Here is a 16,278-nt window from a genome sequence, read left to right as displayed (position 1 = left end):
CTCAAATATTCTTGGTCAGGTCCCAATATGTGTTCATTTTGCTTGAGTATATGAAATGTGTATACATCCAGTATAGCTGAAGTGTATGACATTATATGACATTACATTCATCCTTGCAGCAGAGACCTTCAGAACTTGACTAGACAAAGCTGTCAGCAACCTGATTTAACTTGAGTTTGTCCCTGCTTTGAGCATATTGTTCTGGACCGACATGCATAAATACATACTGGAAACCAAAATACTATAAAAATAACATGATAAATGTAAACTGTGACTTTTCCAATTGTGCCCCTGTTCCCCCACTCTTACATGTTGGTGCAGGTTTATAATGCAGTTTTTATGAATCATAGGATGATTTTTCTTTAGTTTGCCCTACTAACCTTCTGACTCGGTTGTCAGTTGCTTTTTGTGGAAAGAAGTTTTCTGCTGCCTCACCCTTAAATTCACATGTGCTGTTCTGGCTTCTGGACACTAATCTGAAGTCTGCAATAAGTTTTTTTCCTGAAAAATTTTCTACTATCTTCTTCCTGCATTGTGTAATTTTCTTTGATGTGTATCTTGTAGATCACCCATATTTTGTGGGAGTTCAGTTCCACCCAGAATTTTCCTCAAGACCTATGAAACCTTCACCTCCATACCTTGGGTTGTTGCTAGCAGCAACTGGGACACTGAATGCATACCTGCAGCGTGGATGTAAATTGTCTCCAAGGTAATCTTTCTTTGTTGCTTGCCTGCAGTTTGATAGTCACATTTTTGAAGGGACTATCTCATCCTTCAAATCAGAAGCCCAGAAGAGGAAAAGAAGTTCTTCATGTATTGATTTACTTGTGGCTGTGTGTGCCTGACATATACCTGAGTGTAAGATAACCTGTAAGCAAGAGCCACAATTCCTCACTTCTTCCTTTTCAGGGGCTATTAAGGCTAAAGCCAGAACTTCACATTATAATTGGAAAAAAAGTAAAAAACTTAATAAATTCAAATGAAGATAGCGGCCTCCTGTGTTAACTTCTGTTGACAGTAACTTCATAGGGAATGAGATTTGCTAGAGTATCAAGCAATGAAGTGAAATTCATACCTAGTTGTACTGAAAGATGATAGCAACAACAAAGAAAACACAGATTTTATTTTGCAGTAGTTAAATAATAAATACTATCTTTCAGAGACAGGCCGGAAATAAAACAGTTGGGATACCTTTAAACTTATAGAAGGATTTGGATCTAGGTCAGAACTGGATGGTTCTGCCAAAACTCTGTCCTTGCTCTCTTGGACACAGAGGCTTTGGTTTATTGAATGTACCAATGTTTCTTTAGCTGGGGTAAATAATCCTTGTTTACTTCAGTGATATTAATAACAGTTAAAATTTCCTTATAATAGCAATAATAAAGAAGTCAGAGGCAAGTCTTGGTTACAATAACAAAAAATTGAAAAAAAATCATAAAATTACTGCATAATAACATTGAACAGATCCAACTTTGGCATGTTGTCTTTTCCTTTAAACAAGACACCAAACTTATTAATTCTGTGGGTTGAGCCTTTATTTTTTCCCCTGAGTCTTGTGTTCTATTAAAATAAGATCTGTTTGTTATGTTTGTTAAGAGAGAAATAGAAATTTTATTCAAGTTTGAATAATAATGGGAACACAGCTGGGCCAGACCAGACCGATCTGTTTTGGTTCCCTACTCCTTTATGGGTATCAGTTTTTATCCACTGCTGGGTTGTGCAATGACGTAATACAAACAGAATGAATTTCTGGTCTGCAAACTACAGCTTGGTTGAAACACTCCTATTACTTAGCCTGTTATTGTTAGAAGTGGTTGTAATGCTAGCTGCCTTTTAAAAGGTGTGCTGGTGCAATACACAGATCAAATTTTTGTGGTGCTTGGCAAGGCAGAGTCTTCCATCACAGTGATCTTCAGTCTTACCCTCTTGGTGGACACTGACTCACACCTCGTCTTTCTTCACAGGCCCCAATATCCTTTCTTACTCTGCTTTGTTCCATAAATAACCCTATTTATTTCTCTGAGATAAAGAAAAATTACTTTTTTTAGTGAGTAATCTGCATGTGTCCTGCTAATTTACATCCCTTAGCATTATAACAACTATGCTATAACCCTGAACTAAAGTTTCAGCCATTACTGAATTTGCCCCACTTATACTTACTTGAATTAACCATTCAAAATGTATACCCAACTCTTTTTCTTCATGTTCATAGAATAAACTCCTACTAAATCTTAAACATTTAGCAAAGACAAAAATCCATGCCCCAAAACTTGATATATAAAATTGCAGATTTTACTATTTACTCAGTTACACAGCAGTCAAGCAATACCCCTATGTCCTGGGAAAGAACACTGGAATAGGAAGGCATTTTGAGGTTAAAAGAAGAAGATTTTGTACAGAAGAATGTTCAGGAGGGAATTGCAGTGTTAATTACAGCACATGCACTCACTCATATTAACATACCTACCTGCTGAGTGGAAAGATTTCCAGTGTAAACCTTTAAACCCCAGAATGCTGGTGATTTCATTGAGTTGTAAAGCTAAGGCATGTCCTAGCAAGGCTGAAAGAAATCTGAGGAGAGGATCTTCTGCACACCTCATCCAGCACCACCCACATGAGTTGTATTTGTGCTGTTGACTAGAGCAAAGTAGGCTGCAAGAGAATTTCTGGAGACCAGCAAGCTGAGCAGATTATCTATGCAAGGCTACCATAAGCACTAAAAAGAGTGAATGATGGAGTCCTGAGACAAAAGGAATTACGTATTTCAGCATGAGAATCTTAACAGGAAACTATTACTCCAGAACATTTAACAGCCCCATAATTAGGGTGCAATTTTAGAATATTTGAAACCTGGACAGAAGCCCTAGCTTGTAAGCAAAGCTAATAATAAATTAAAGGGTGCATTACAACTTCCAGGAGACTGCCCTAAAATAAATGAAAGTGGATAAGCTGTCTCTTAAATTTTTGTGAGACCTAGTCTGGTACAGACATAGGTCCACATAGGCATGAGCACACCCAGTTTGAGATTGGAATCCGTCCTGTGGAGGAAATGTAGTTCCTGGAAACTTCGGTGTATCCACCAAGAGACGTTCAAGAACTGACAAAGGATCAGAGTAACTCAGTGATTAATTGTTACTTATATAGCTGCAGTACTAGTTGGGCACCCTAGCTGCCTTTGTGGTTTCAGCCTGTTGTGCTTTATGGCATGAGTGCCCAACCATCAAAGCTCTGCACTTCATTTCCTTGTGAATGGTTTTAGATCATGACCTTTTCCAAACCTTTCCATGGAAATACTGAAGTCACCATTTCATAGAGAAGTGAGGGATGTGGTGGGAGGCTGCCAGTTTACATTTTCATTTTCAAGGACAGAGAAAACCAAAATTACGTGAGACTCAAAGTGTACAGTACCCACAAATACACTGCTTTATAAGAGAAAACATAGGGTTTTAATAGTGAATGAGCAGGGGAACTTCACATGTAATGTTGTTGGCTTTTACTGATGCCTATGTAGTTTCATTTGGAAAAATTAATAAAAACTGACTTATCATTGGGAACAGTATGATATGGGTTGCAAAACCACTGGTGTACAGTAAAGCCATGTTGCTAATTTTGTTTTGGTTTATTTTTCCCCTTATTCAGTTTAGCATTAGCAGGCTTTATTTTTTCTTTGTCTACAACCAGCACCTTTATTAATGGCTGTCAAGAGTAAGCCTGAGCGCATTAATTATATTTGCAAATAATGTCATCTGAATAAGAGCTGAAAGTGCTATTCAGAACAAAGAAGTGACAAAAAATATGTAAGGAATTTAGTAATCTCTGCTGAATATAATGACATCTTTGGAGGACAAGGATAAGAAGCTAAAAATAAATAATTTAAACACAAATATCCAGTACAAGGGAGGGAGTGTAGGAAAGGAGGGGTGTTCCTAGGTGAGTAAGTAGAGGCAACCCTGACTACTGCAAAAAAAAGACTTTTGCAAAGCATTAGTGAATATGCTAATGTGAGGCACCAATCCAATGCCATCAAGTCACATAGTACTCTTTTGAGTTCTGGGCAAATTATTAATGAAAGATGACAAATGAGCTGTGTTCAGAGACAAGGAACAAAAGTGCCAGAGAACAGAAGGAATGGTGCATTAAATAAAACACAAAAAAATCCCAGAAAATTTGCCCGTGCAGTGTTTACTGCATTAGCGTGGTCCAGCTATCTCTCAAATCAGCTGTGGAGGAAAGCACCTATGAACAGAACAGAAAACAACCTGTGTGACACGTTCTGGTGCCTGATGTCCCCTGTATGTTGTCCCCAGTCAAGGACACATTTGGCACAGCATTGCTTCTGCCATTGGCCGAATCCAGACATATGATTTGAAGGAAATGTGATTTGAAGATTGTCAAGAGAGTAGCAAGAGAGGGGCTGCTTCATGAAAGATGACACTCCAGGAGCCAGGGGAGGGAGCTGTCCTGGTAGGGATGGTGTCCTCACCTGCAGGAGTCAGTGCCACAGTTGCCAAAGAAGGCAAGTGCTCTGGCTCCAGTGACCTTCCAGTGGTGCAGATTCCAGGTGGGGATGGTTGGGGCAGCAAAGACCCTGTTACTCTCAGAGCTCTTACAGAAAACTACGGAAAAGTTTTAAAGGAAATCCTTTCTTAAACATACTGGTACTTAGTAATGGCTAGTTATGTCAGTTAACTTTGTCATTTAAATGTTAGATGTTTGCAGTGAAAACCCTTCTGAGCTAGTCACCTCAAATCTTTTTCTGTAGTTGCTAAGTGAAAATGCATTTTAAGGAACCAAATAACTCATTATAACTGTTGTGTGGGTTATGCCTTACACACCACCAGAGCCGGTTTCTCTCTAATGGCTGTAGGGAACTGCTGGTGCCTATCCCAGATGAAGATAACCCTAGGTCCAGTTATGTGAGTGCAGGTGGCTGGCAGGTCAGAACTGGGGAGTTTTGGGTTTGTGCTGAGGGATTCTCAAATGAAATCATGCTTTATGGAAGCATAGGATTGTAAAATGATGGCCATCATTTGAAATGATAGATAAAATTTTTATGAGAATAAATGATATCTATGATTTTTATGACCATATAATGATCATAAAAATATGTACTAAGAATATGTATGACTACAATTATAACCATTGTGCAAATATGCATTTATTCAAAATAATGTTTGAATTACATAATAATTTTAATAATTCAGCTTTTGGGGGTGGGGAAATAAATTATAATAATTAACAGATTTCCTTTTGCTGAGTCCTTAAAAGCTAAACAACTTAAACAACTGCAGCCTGTACTTAATTTATCTGTACTTCATGTATCTTTAATTTTCACTGAGGAAGAAATGCACTTAGCTTGGCTCCTTGCTGGGCATAGCATTACTGTAGTAACAGTTTTAATTCCTTACATTCCTGGAAAGGGAGTTTTTTTGTCAATTGTACATGAAAAAATGAATGAAAGAAAGGCTCCCCTGAAACTGCCAAATACTTTTTTCTAAAGCACATTGATCTGTATTTTACAAATGAAGAACAGAATGTTCACAGAGTACCCATTTTACAGGAGTGTAGTGACCCAAATGCATCGTAATGACTGAAGTGACTGACTACATGAGTGACACTGCATAGAGTTTTGTTATGTTTTTCTTCCCTGGCCACCACTTTATACCCGAGATCCCACCAACCCTCCCCACCCCCCAAAAAACCAACAACAATCAAAAAAACCAAAAAGCAAACAAAAAACCAAAACCCCGAACACCAACAAAACCACTGAACTGTTGGAGTTAGGTCTTAGAATTGGTGGCCTCAGATGGGCTCAGTTGCTCCTTTTTGTTGGAGTTCACTGTTGTAAGAATTGTTACAAACAGGATGAAGTGGGGTCAGGCTCCTGCCCAAGATAATTACTAAGTAATTTCAGCACAAACTGAGAGAAAACTTGCTGAAGCAAATGTAAGCGTTATTTTTTCAGTGGTTGGCTCAGTGTGAAAAAGAATTTCATTAAGGAAAGCTGGGCTGATTTAATTTCTCATCACCACCACTTTCACAGCCAGCAGATTTAAGTAAGGTTACTTACTATTACCAGCTGTGAGCAGGAAGCATCCATTTGGGTTTTGTGTTTAGTATCTGTGTACAGATATTTGGAGCAAAGTACATGTTTATTCCAAAGAGAAAAGATGGCTTGGTTATGGTTAATGCCACCTACAGTTTTCCTTCAGATTACACATGATACTAATATGTTTGACGTCAGAGTGAATCTTAGAAACCTGACACTAGTGCTGGTTTGAAGCTGGAACACGTAGGTGTAGACATGTCAAGTTTCACGAGTCCCTGTTTGCTTTCAAGTCCACTGGCAGCCTGACTCTTGAAGTTCAAGAGTTGAAGTTCCTTAGGGCCCAAGTTGTTATTTTTAAGATGATGCCACAGGTTCTGCGTGTGCTTAGACATATCATTCAAGCAGCTGAAACTGAGAGAGTGACAGCTACCTGAGTGTGAAGCCCCAGGGCTGACTCTTACCTGGGTATTTCCCCTACCTTTCTTGCCCTGTGGCCTGCTTGTGTGACACAAAACTGACTTACACCCCATAGAGCAGCCCTAAAGTAGAGGAGACTAAGAGGTGCTGCTGCAGGAGTCAAGAATGTGAGGATGACAGCCCTCCTCTGGGATGTGGTGTCAAATCTTGTACTGAAATTGGGCACTGTGGGAACAGGAAAAAAAATTGTCATCAGCTGAGTAAATGTTTTAGCCTCTGCAATAGCAGCCAAGTGAGCCTCAGCTTTGGCAAACTGAAAACAGGCTTAAGAAGTTTGGGTGGTAAGTCAGTGAAATCCCAGAAGCATCCAGGCTGTGTGATTACTTCTCTGGGCAAATCCCTCTAAAACCTGAGTCATTGAGCAAGGTAGGACCTGTGATGAGAGTGCTGGGTGGGGATCAGCCCCTGACTGCCTCCAAGAGCTGAAGCTGGGCAGTTCCCCACTCACCTCAGTGGTCGGTGAGCACTTTTACTTAAGCATCTGACTCCCATGTGTTGTTTACAGAGCTGTGGCAACTTTTTTGGCTGTGATTGCTGCTGGCAGCAGAGCTAATTAAAAAATAATAATTTTAAAAAAAAGTTCTCTGAAGACTTTGGACTTAAATCAGGGCTGTCATAAGATTATGCAGTTTTCTACAATCAGTTTTACTCTCTGTTCTGTGGACAGTATTTGCTATTTTGCTGTGATGTGAAAATGCAAAACTGTTTTAATAATACTGAATTTTTGTTCCATGTTTCCATGGGTTCTTTCAGAAAAAAGTAAGTACAATGTTGGTGATGTTGTGTTTGTCTGTGTGCATCTGGCATGCTCAATTGTACTGTTAACAACACTTTCCTCACTTGAACTGTGTAATTGATCACCAGCTGATGAAATTATCAAATTGAGCATTTCACACTAGCCTGATATGACACATCCTTTATAAGAACCGCATCAGCAGTGTGTGTGTCGCTCATAGAAAGGGCAGAACACTGTAGACAAAGTCTTAATGTTAGCACAGGCAGAATATCTATGTTGTTTTACACAAATTTGGTATGGTGACTTGCTGTAACTGTAGGAGACTTTCCTAACAGCAGTAAAAATTGAAGGAGGTGCCTGTTGGTGCTATTCCTCCTGTCCCACTCTGTTTAAGTGTCTGGCTTTTTACCGGTTCTTTCTTTGGTTTTCCTTTTCTCTCAAAGAGAGGGTGAAATTCAGGCTACAAAGCAGTGCACAGTAACAATCACCGGAGTAGCTGAGTGCAGTTTGTTCACTGTTCCTCGGTGCAGTCTCATCGAAGATCTCCAGCTGTGGGGCTGCATGGCTCCCTTGAAGCGTTACCCAGCAGGCAGTCACTGGCATCCACTGCTGAGGCTGTGTCTGGGTGCGTCATGTGATTGATGTCGCAGCAGGAGATCATGCCCAGAGATGGGGAACATGACATGAGTGAGGTCCTGCTGTCTGGAGGATGAAGGGCTGTGTGGTAGAGGGGAGATGTGACAAGACAGCTGTGCACTCAGTGGCTTGCACAGAGTTGGTAACCAAGGCTGTCATGATGTTCCCACCCGTAAATGAGGTGTGAGATTCCCACCTGAACTGTGCTAACCATGGCCTGTGCTCTGAAGGGTCACAGGACTGACCAGAATTACTGCTGCTCAAAAGTACTTAACAGTTCCCTGGGCTCCCTTTGCTGGCTTCTCATCTGGGGAAATTAAATATCGGGAAAACAGACTGTAGAAGTGAAGTATAGTAGGGAGAGGTTGAGGCTGGAAGCACTTCTGAAGCACACTTAGATTCAAGATAAACTTGGAGACCCAACAGACATCACACTGACTGAAAATGTGGTTTGTGGGCACTTCTTTCTCTCAGTCACTGTGGTGATTCGTGTTTTTCACCGTTCCCTTGTTCTTGCCATTTATAAAGCAACCACTGGCATGGCAGTTTGGTCTCTGAAAAACCAGTCTGCTTCTTTCAGGACACAGCAAAAGGGGGTAAAACTTCTAGAAAATCTGTCAGGATTTCATTGCTTGGTGCAATGAAAATTATTTGTGCTCTAACTAGAAGAGCAAGATATGTAATTTAAGTATAGATTCAAGAATTGTGAGCTAATAAAGTTGTCTTAACTTTTTTTGTTGTTGAAACAATGATTTTCTTTACCATAAGGGAGAAATTCCTTTTATTTTATCTCTGAATACCTTTTATTATCTATCTTGTTAACCATGATCATAGACACACAGCACCAGCAAAATGCAGAATGAATGTACAGGAGTCAAGCAAAAAGAAATTGAACATACATTTATCAGGTAGAGCATTATTTTGCTTCAGGTCTTAAACTCCAAACTTCAGCCCATTCCTTTAGAGGAAGGTGTTCTAAAGTACCATGTTTTTAGTATGAGCCTAAAGAGGTTTTCTGAAAATGTGTTGCATTTGAGGAAAGTGTTGATCACATGCATCATGGGTTGGAGGGCTTGAAATAAAATATTTGGTTTAGCTCTTTCTGAATTCTTATTGGTTCCAACAGTGACAGCTACAGTGACTTAAGTGATGACAGCTCTCCAGAAAAAGAGTTTCCTTATTCTGACCCAAGCTGAAATGATTATATGAGAGCACAGAAATGGATGATGCTATTGAGGTAAACTGAAATGTTTTGATACTGCTTTATGACACTGATTTATTCTAGACTTAAAACAGGAGATAAAGTTAACTTAATTCTCCCATTTGTTTCAAGTCCCATCTGAGAACTTATGTCTTCTTTCTTGTCTGTAGCATTTAATTGTTTTCCTTTTTAGCTGCTTAACTCTGAAACTGAGATGTTAAAGTCTGCTAAGTATTTTGGATACATCTTTTTTGTAGGATGATGTACAAACCAAGTTGTGTTAGTGTTTGAAGATATATTAAAAATACATTTTTAAATTACATTTTATTTTTTTGTGTCTTAAGTTTACAATTTGGAATCACTTCATTACTTTTTATTTTGCCTTAATACTCACCTGTAATTGCATCTAATGCATTGATACGACAAAGATAATGTTGGGGGTTAAGTTTTCCTGTGGAATTTTCCCCCCCATAAGTTGCTAGGAGACTAAATAATGATAGTTAAAGGGTGCTTAACCCATACAAAAGGAGTGGATCCCCAACATAAATACTTGTATTTAATCTGCAGAGTGATAGAGATACAAAGAGGTTTTATAAAAGTGTAGCTTTGTTTGCCATAGGCTTTGCCAGAGTGATGTTGGACTGGTTGTTTATTCACCTGTAAAACATGGTAGTCATAGATTTCCTTTTAGTTTGGAGGTTGTATTTCCTTCGAGACACCTGATCTCTGCCGGATCTGGGCTTGAAACTTGGTCTTGCTTTATTTTTCCTATGCAGATTTTTCTCATTCAGCTTCTCAGTATTTCTGAGCACTTTCGCAAGGAGGGCACAACTTTCCCTTATGCCTCACATAGTGTTGATGCTAAGCAGGTGTGCCAAGCAGACAATTAAAGCTACATATGAACGATGCATTTCTGCCTGATGGTCTCCTGATCAAAGTAGTGGCAGGTGATATTAGAAGTTGGAGTTCAGTCCTTAGATGCATGGGTTTCTTCTGTGATTTTCAGTTGAATTATTTTTGCTCTCCTGTACCACATGTTAAAGATAATGATCCATCCCCAAATCATGAGAGCGAAGAACAGGATGTTAAGTGATTTAATGACCTGGTACATGTGCACACAGTACTGATACCTGTCCTAAAATAACCAAAAAGTAAGTAGACAAAATGTTCCTTTTCACTCTTGCCTGGATCCTTCCCACCTCCAAACATCACAATGGTTCTGTTTCTTGAGACCAACGCAAGGTACAGGACAGTCCCCCTGGAAAACTCCTTCCTTTCCTCAATGGAATTTATGAATGGTAGTTCTCTGTTTACTGTTGCAGCATGACTTGTTCAGTGATTGGATAAATGTACTTTTGTGATGCCTTTAAGCTGCTATCAGTAGCCAAGCTGATTTTGTTTGAACATGTCACTAGTGGATACCAATTGTTATCCAACAGAATTACTCTAGAAAATATTAAATTACTAAATCCAGGTATAAAAGAATGAAAAGGATTAGCTTATTTATTTTTATCTCATAGTTAATTCTACCCATTAGTCAGAGCTGGATACACATGTAGATTATATTTACCTTTGTGGTTTCACTTTAGGCTTTTGATGCAGATAAAATGCATCTCCTTGTAGAATTTAGATAGGACTACTTTGAAATGAGTCAACAAATTAGAGTGAAAATTACATAAGCGTGAAATAAACTGACTTACAGATTAAATATTTTTAATAATTGATTTTTTTACATTTATTCTTCCTTCCTCTCCCTCTTTTATGTTACAGAAACTTGGGAACAGAACAATATTGAATGGAAGAAAGTAGAAGAGTAAGCTGCTTGCAGTTCTCATACTGTTTCTTCCTCTGCTGTGTTCAATAATTCTCATTACAGATGACAGTTTTACTGTTCTGTAGCAAAAACTTCTGTGTAAATGCTGTTTCTCTTCAAAAGTTACTAAACGGTTGTGCACCTTACCTGTTAATCATTATTATCTTGTCCTATATTTCAGAGTGATCTCAGGTGAATATGTATCAGTTCACTAGTTCACAGCTTTCTTGGTTTGAAGGAAGGTTTGACTGGTTTCAGTTTGCCTTGGAACAGAAGAAAAAACACTTTAGTTCTTGGGAATGAGGTGGGGAATGCACTAAAACATTTAAGGGAAAATTGTTTTACTCTTGAGCAGAAGAAAACTGTTTCAGGTTTTTTTCCCTATTAAGCTTGTATATATATATTTTTTTTTACTTTTTTTGCTGTTCAATAAGTACAAATGAAAAATGGTTGCTGTATCTCAGCTCTATGTGATTATAGTAATTAATGTGGGACACGAGTTTTTTCACTTTGCTTTTATAAGTGATATGATTTCACATAAATTCCTTTGCTCTATTTCCCTTGGAAGTCTGATAATACTAAGCATAATTCTGACCTACAAAATTACAGAAGTGATATTAGAAGGTAGTTTCATATTTGTATTTTGTGAGAAAGAAAGTAAATAGGTTTATATGTTAAACTCCAGTTCTAACACTTGTTGAGTTGTAGAAAAACCAATCATAAACCTGGAGTGTTATCTGGGCTCCAGCTGTGCCACACTCAGTTAATTGCAGTAAATAATTATGAAGCAAATTAAGTAAGGTTCACCCTTGTTTTTCTGCATCCTGTGACTGCTCCATCATCATGGCACTTATTCCTGAGTAGAATGGAATGGTGTGTTTTAATTTAGAAATCACAGGTTATTCCACTGCATCACAACTGCAGGCAGCCCTGCAAAGCCAGGGCTGGAGCCTGAACCACCAGGACAGGAGAGGAAGGTGAGAGGTGCTGTTCTGGGTGTAGGGGGTGTAAGGATCCCATTAGCAGTGGGGCATCATCAAACCTGTCACAGAAGCTGAACCTGAACTGTGTATAACTGATGGGCTCCAGATGCTTGGAACACACTTTCCTATAAAGAAAAATTCTGAATTTTGAGCATCGTGTTTCATTTTGGTTTTGGGCAAAATGTCTTCTTTAATTCATCAAAAGTCAGTATCTGCACAAAAATAAGAAGCACCGTGTTCCTTTTTACAGCTTTGTAAAAACAGCAAGTTTGAGAGCTGTGCATTGCTCTAGAAAATCTCAGGTTACACAGCAAATTTTTCTCTTCACTAAAAGAAGCTTTAATGGTAATGAAACATAAAATGTATTTTTATGGCTGCACTTTCCTAAAGTAGTTTGTGAATATGTGCCTTAGAAATACTGACAATAGAATTGGTGTCACTGTATGTCTTCCCCTATGAGAGACACTGGCCACTGCTTTATGAAAAGTGAAGAATTTCCTAAGATTGTCTGTAATGTGCAAATGTATTTTCAAAACATTTTCAATAAATGGTGTTATTTGGAAGCGTTTGGGTACCTATTAAAGAATCATGGTGCCAACTGTGAGCTGTGGTGTTAAGGAAAGAATTTGTCATTTAATCATGTCCCAGTTGTATTGTCTGTGAGAAACTGATTTATAAAAAAAAAACGAGTGGTCAAAAAGACATCCAACCTGGACTGTAGCTGGAAGAGCACCCTTGCCAGTGCTCTTCCATGTGAAAGCACATGTGGCACATGTTGTGCCACAAGGGATCCATCTCATACTTGAGCAGCCCGAAGTAGCAGCATGCTGAAATGGAAGAAAGCAAACAAGCCTTTTCCAGCCAGATCCTGGGCTTCCTAATGAGTGTTATCAGCAAGCCAAAGAAGGCAATCCTTCCCCCCTGTTTAGTCCTGGTGAGGTCACACACAGAGTGCTGTGTCCAGTTCTGGACTGCCCAGTACAAGAGACACATGGTCCAGCTGGAGGGAGGGCAGTGAAGGGCCACAGAAGGTTTGGTGGCTTGGTTGAGTTGGACCAGAAGCTGTGCTTGTTTGTAAAGAAGGGGAGCAGCATCCAAATTTGGATGAGACTGCAGGGTAGGTATTGCACTCCACTGATTCTGTGGGCAGAACTGTATCTTACTGAGTGTCTCCAGTCCAAGTATTGCATCTCGGCAGCGTGGGTTCCTGTTTCACTGTCGGCTTTACAGGTGAGGTCCTTTAGCACCTGCCTAACATACCTAATGTGTACTGCCTTGAAGCTGAGGTTTCTTCCCCTTATTTAACTGCTTGGAGACATAACCTTCATGTGCTAGTATGTAATGCCTGCAGAGGGATCTAATAAGGAGGATTTGCTTGACCAAACAGACTATTCCTCATCAGGGAGTTCTTGTGGGAGGGTGGGCCAGATGCTGCATTAGGTTGCTGTTTTTCTGAAGCTATATTAATATATCAGAGAGTGTGACTGTTGATTCAGAGTAGTACCAAAAAAGGTTTGCTGTGACCTGAAATTCATGGGACTCTGGCATACTTCTGAAATCCTCTAGAGGCATCTAAGCCCTGGCTTGCCAGGAAGCCACTGGAAGTTTTGAGCAATACTTTAACGTTAGAGGTTGAGTTCTCTCCAAGAACCTGTGTAAGCAGGAATTACAGCCTGAAGCTAAACTAAGTTTTCAGGAAAGAAAAGGCAGATTGTCAACATTCACAAGGACAGGTGCTTGCTGCCCAAAATGATGTGGAGGAGATAAGGGAGAGTCAAGTGTAAAAGCAACAGATGATTTACCAACCTGAGCTAACCTCCTCGTGAGAAGTGTTACAGCTGCCATGGCAGTGCAAATGGAAGTTTCTCCCCAGCCTCTGTGTGTATCAATGACAGTAGGGAGTGTGATTACAGCCCAAAGGACTTCTGAGCTGGCAGCGAAGCCAGATCAGCACAAGTGAGCAGGGGCTGTGGAAACCTTTGTGGGACTGGCTGAAGCTCATTTCCTACAACTTTGCTGTTTGCATACGTGAGGTGACCAAAATCTGCTGAGAAAGGGAGCGAGGTGGAGCAAGGGGCAATCAGAATAACATTGCCCTTGGGAGAGCACGTGGCCTATTCCAGCATTCTGCAGAAACTCACTCAGCATGACAGGGAAGTAAACAAATGATAGAGTTGTTTCTGTATCTAGGACTGAATAACACCTCATCCTTGCACACAAGTAGGAAGCTTCTTCCCTGGGACATCTGCGTGAGAATTGTGGTGTATTTCTGTGCCTCAGCATTTTATTCCATACAGTGCTTAGTTTTTCCTTGCTAGCAAAGCGGATTGGTAAAGTGGATTGGTAGCTGTTATCTCTGTGATAACTTGCAGATATACTCTTCCTCTTATCACTTCATCCTCTCCCTTCTGTTGACATGGTTGGTACTCTGTTCAAGGGTTTGTCACATTTCCTCGGGTAGCAGCCTTTGCATTTTTGATGAAAATGAACTTAGTATGTCAGATATTTCTCCCTTTATTGGGTATCTGAGGTAAATATCTGTCTAGATTTTTCAGATATTCAGTTGTGTCTGAATTGGTAACTACCATGTGCTAACAGGGTGAAATTAATTGAGAGCTCCTCTAAAATAATTACATTAAAAGAGGCTGCATATGTTCCACTATGCAGCAGGCTCATATTTGTGTAGCTCCCCTAAAATGGCTCAGAATATTTACATCAGCATCTATTAGATGTCCAAAGAAAATGTCTATGTTGTGTCACTTGGAAATTCCCTCTGAACAGCAATTCCAGAAATTTTGATTTTCCGGTCTCTGGCTGATTGTCTTGATTTTATCTGTAAACATTTCTTTAACTTTTTCTCCTTTTTTTTTTTTTTTTTTTTTTAAATGTGAATTAACTTTTCATGGAACACAGGAGTGGACCAATTCTACTGTTCTTTATTCACATAAAAGTAAGTCATCTTGAATACTGTCTGCTTTCTTGCTCTTTAGAATAACTCATGGATTGCATGATTTAACATCTTGCTGTGACCTAGCTGACCTACTGCTGGAATAAAGTCTATTAAAATGTCTTTCATCTTGAAAAAATTGTGTACTTTAATCTTTAGACTTTGATATTTGTTTGTATATGGAATATTTGCCCTGCTTGTAACATCCTAATTCATTTGAAGAAATTGGTTGCCTTATTGGACTCCTGGTCTCCCAAATTTGGATCAGAGCCTGGAAAACCAGCTTTTCCTGAAGTATGGACAGCATTCTGTATTTCAGGAGTGCTCCTGGAAAGGTAAGCCTATATTTTCTACTTTTATGGACACTCAGTTAATAATTTAAGAAACTTAAAAGTTGGGAGATGCTAGTGAAGTTCACAGAGGCATCGTTTGGATAACCTAAGAATGGACCCAAGTCTTGGATTAAAGCATAATCCAAAACTCCATATATTTAAAGGAATAGTTAGGATAGTCTGCTCTGAGATTCTGCATAACATATCCTCATCCAATAGCAGCTTCAGTAAAACCTGATTTCACAGAGTTAATCTGAGCAATAAAAATATGACCCCAGGTGTCTTTTTGTTTGAATATTGCTTTTTCTACCTTTGGAACATGGTCCTCATTGCCTAAGTACAGGTTTGCAATTTGGAGAAATAATGCAGTTTTAAACCTTCTTACTACATGTGATTGATTTTCCACAGCAGCTGTTGTGCACCAGACCTCGGATCCTTCTGAGGAAATAAAATTCAAAGATTCATTCCAAAACCTGGTGTAATTTAGTTCTGAACCCCCTCGGGGAAGAACACTGCCATAGAATGCCTCTGACGTGCATCCAGTGAGTGTGTGCCAACAGAAAGCTTTCAAACCATGGAGATACCCTGTGATACCCAAAAATGTTAGCTATCCTATATGGGTGTTGTATTCACCTTCCTGTCAGCCTTTTTTTTTTTTTTTTTTTTTTTTTTTTTTTTTTTTTTTTTTTTTTAATTATTATTTTTTTAATTGTTGAAATCTTCCTCGAGATACCATGCTCTGAGTTGCTGGGGATGTGTTCTCACGTAAGACCAGAAACCAAACTCCAGCAGAGTTCTGGAGTCGCCTGACCTGAGTCTTTGAGTTTGGTAAGTGTCCTATTTGAGTGAAGGGACACTGCGAAATTCAGCATCACAGACAGTCCTTGTAGGCCTTGTGGGCCATGCCTGTATGAGCATCTGCATGGCTAAATATTGACGCCTAAATGTGAGCGACTCACCACAGGCTCCTTTTGTACTCAGCAGGCAAACCAGGAAATTTTCAGTCAGCCTTAGCAGATCAGAAGAATTACCTGTGGGTATTGTTTCTTTCTTGGCATGAACCTTAAAAAAGAGGTTGGCCCCAATGGCTAAAATACATATGTT

The 16,278-nt window shown here is 39.4% G+C and overlaps 1 protein-coding gene across 1 annotated transcript in view; it reads left to right on the top strand.

Annotated features, from left to right (window-relative positions):
* The window catches only part of CTPS2 (CTP synthase 2), a 61,937-nt gene extending 49,438 nt beyond the window's left edge, over positions 1-12,499 (top strand). Inside the window, exons 17-19 of the mRNA XM_040056030.2 lie at positions 565-709; positions 9,025-9,135; positions 10,870-12,499. Coding sequence (XP_039911964.1) covers positions 565-709; positions 9,025-9,094 — 215 coding nt within the window. The 3' untranslated portion in view covers positions 9,095-9,135; positions 10,870-12,499. The remainder of the gene's footprint in view (positions 1-564; positions 710-9,024; positions 9,136-10,869) is intronic.
* The last annotated feature ends 3,779 nt before the right edge of the window (positions 12,500-16,278 follow it).

The sequence above is a fragment of the Hirundo rustica genome, chromosome 2 (genome assembly GCF_015227805.2).
Source record: "Hirundo rustica isolate bHirRus1 chromosome 2, bHirRus1.pri.v3, whole genome shotgun sequence".
Classification (NCBI taxonomy): domain Eukaryota; kingdom Metazoa; phylum Chordata; class Aves; order Passeriformes; family Hirundinidae; genus Hirundo; species Hirundo rustica.
Note: the sequence above shows the minus strand (reverse complement) of the source record. Positions and strands in the feature narration are given on the sequence as shown.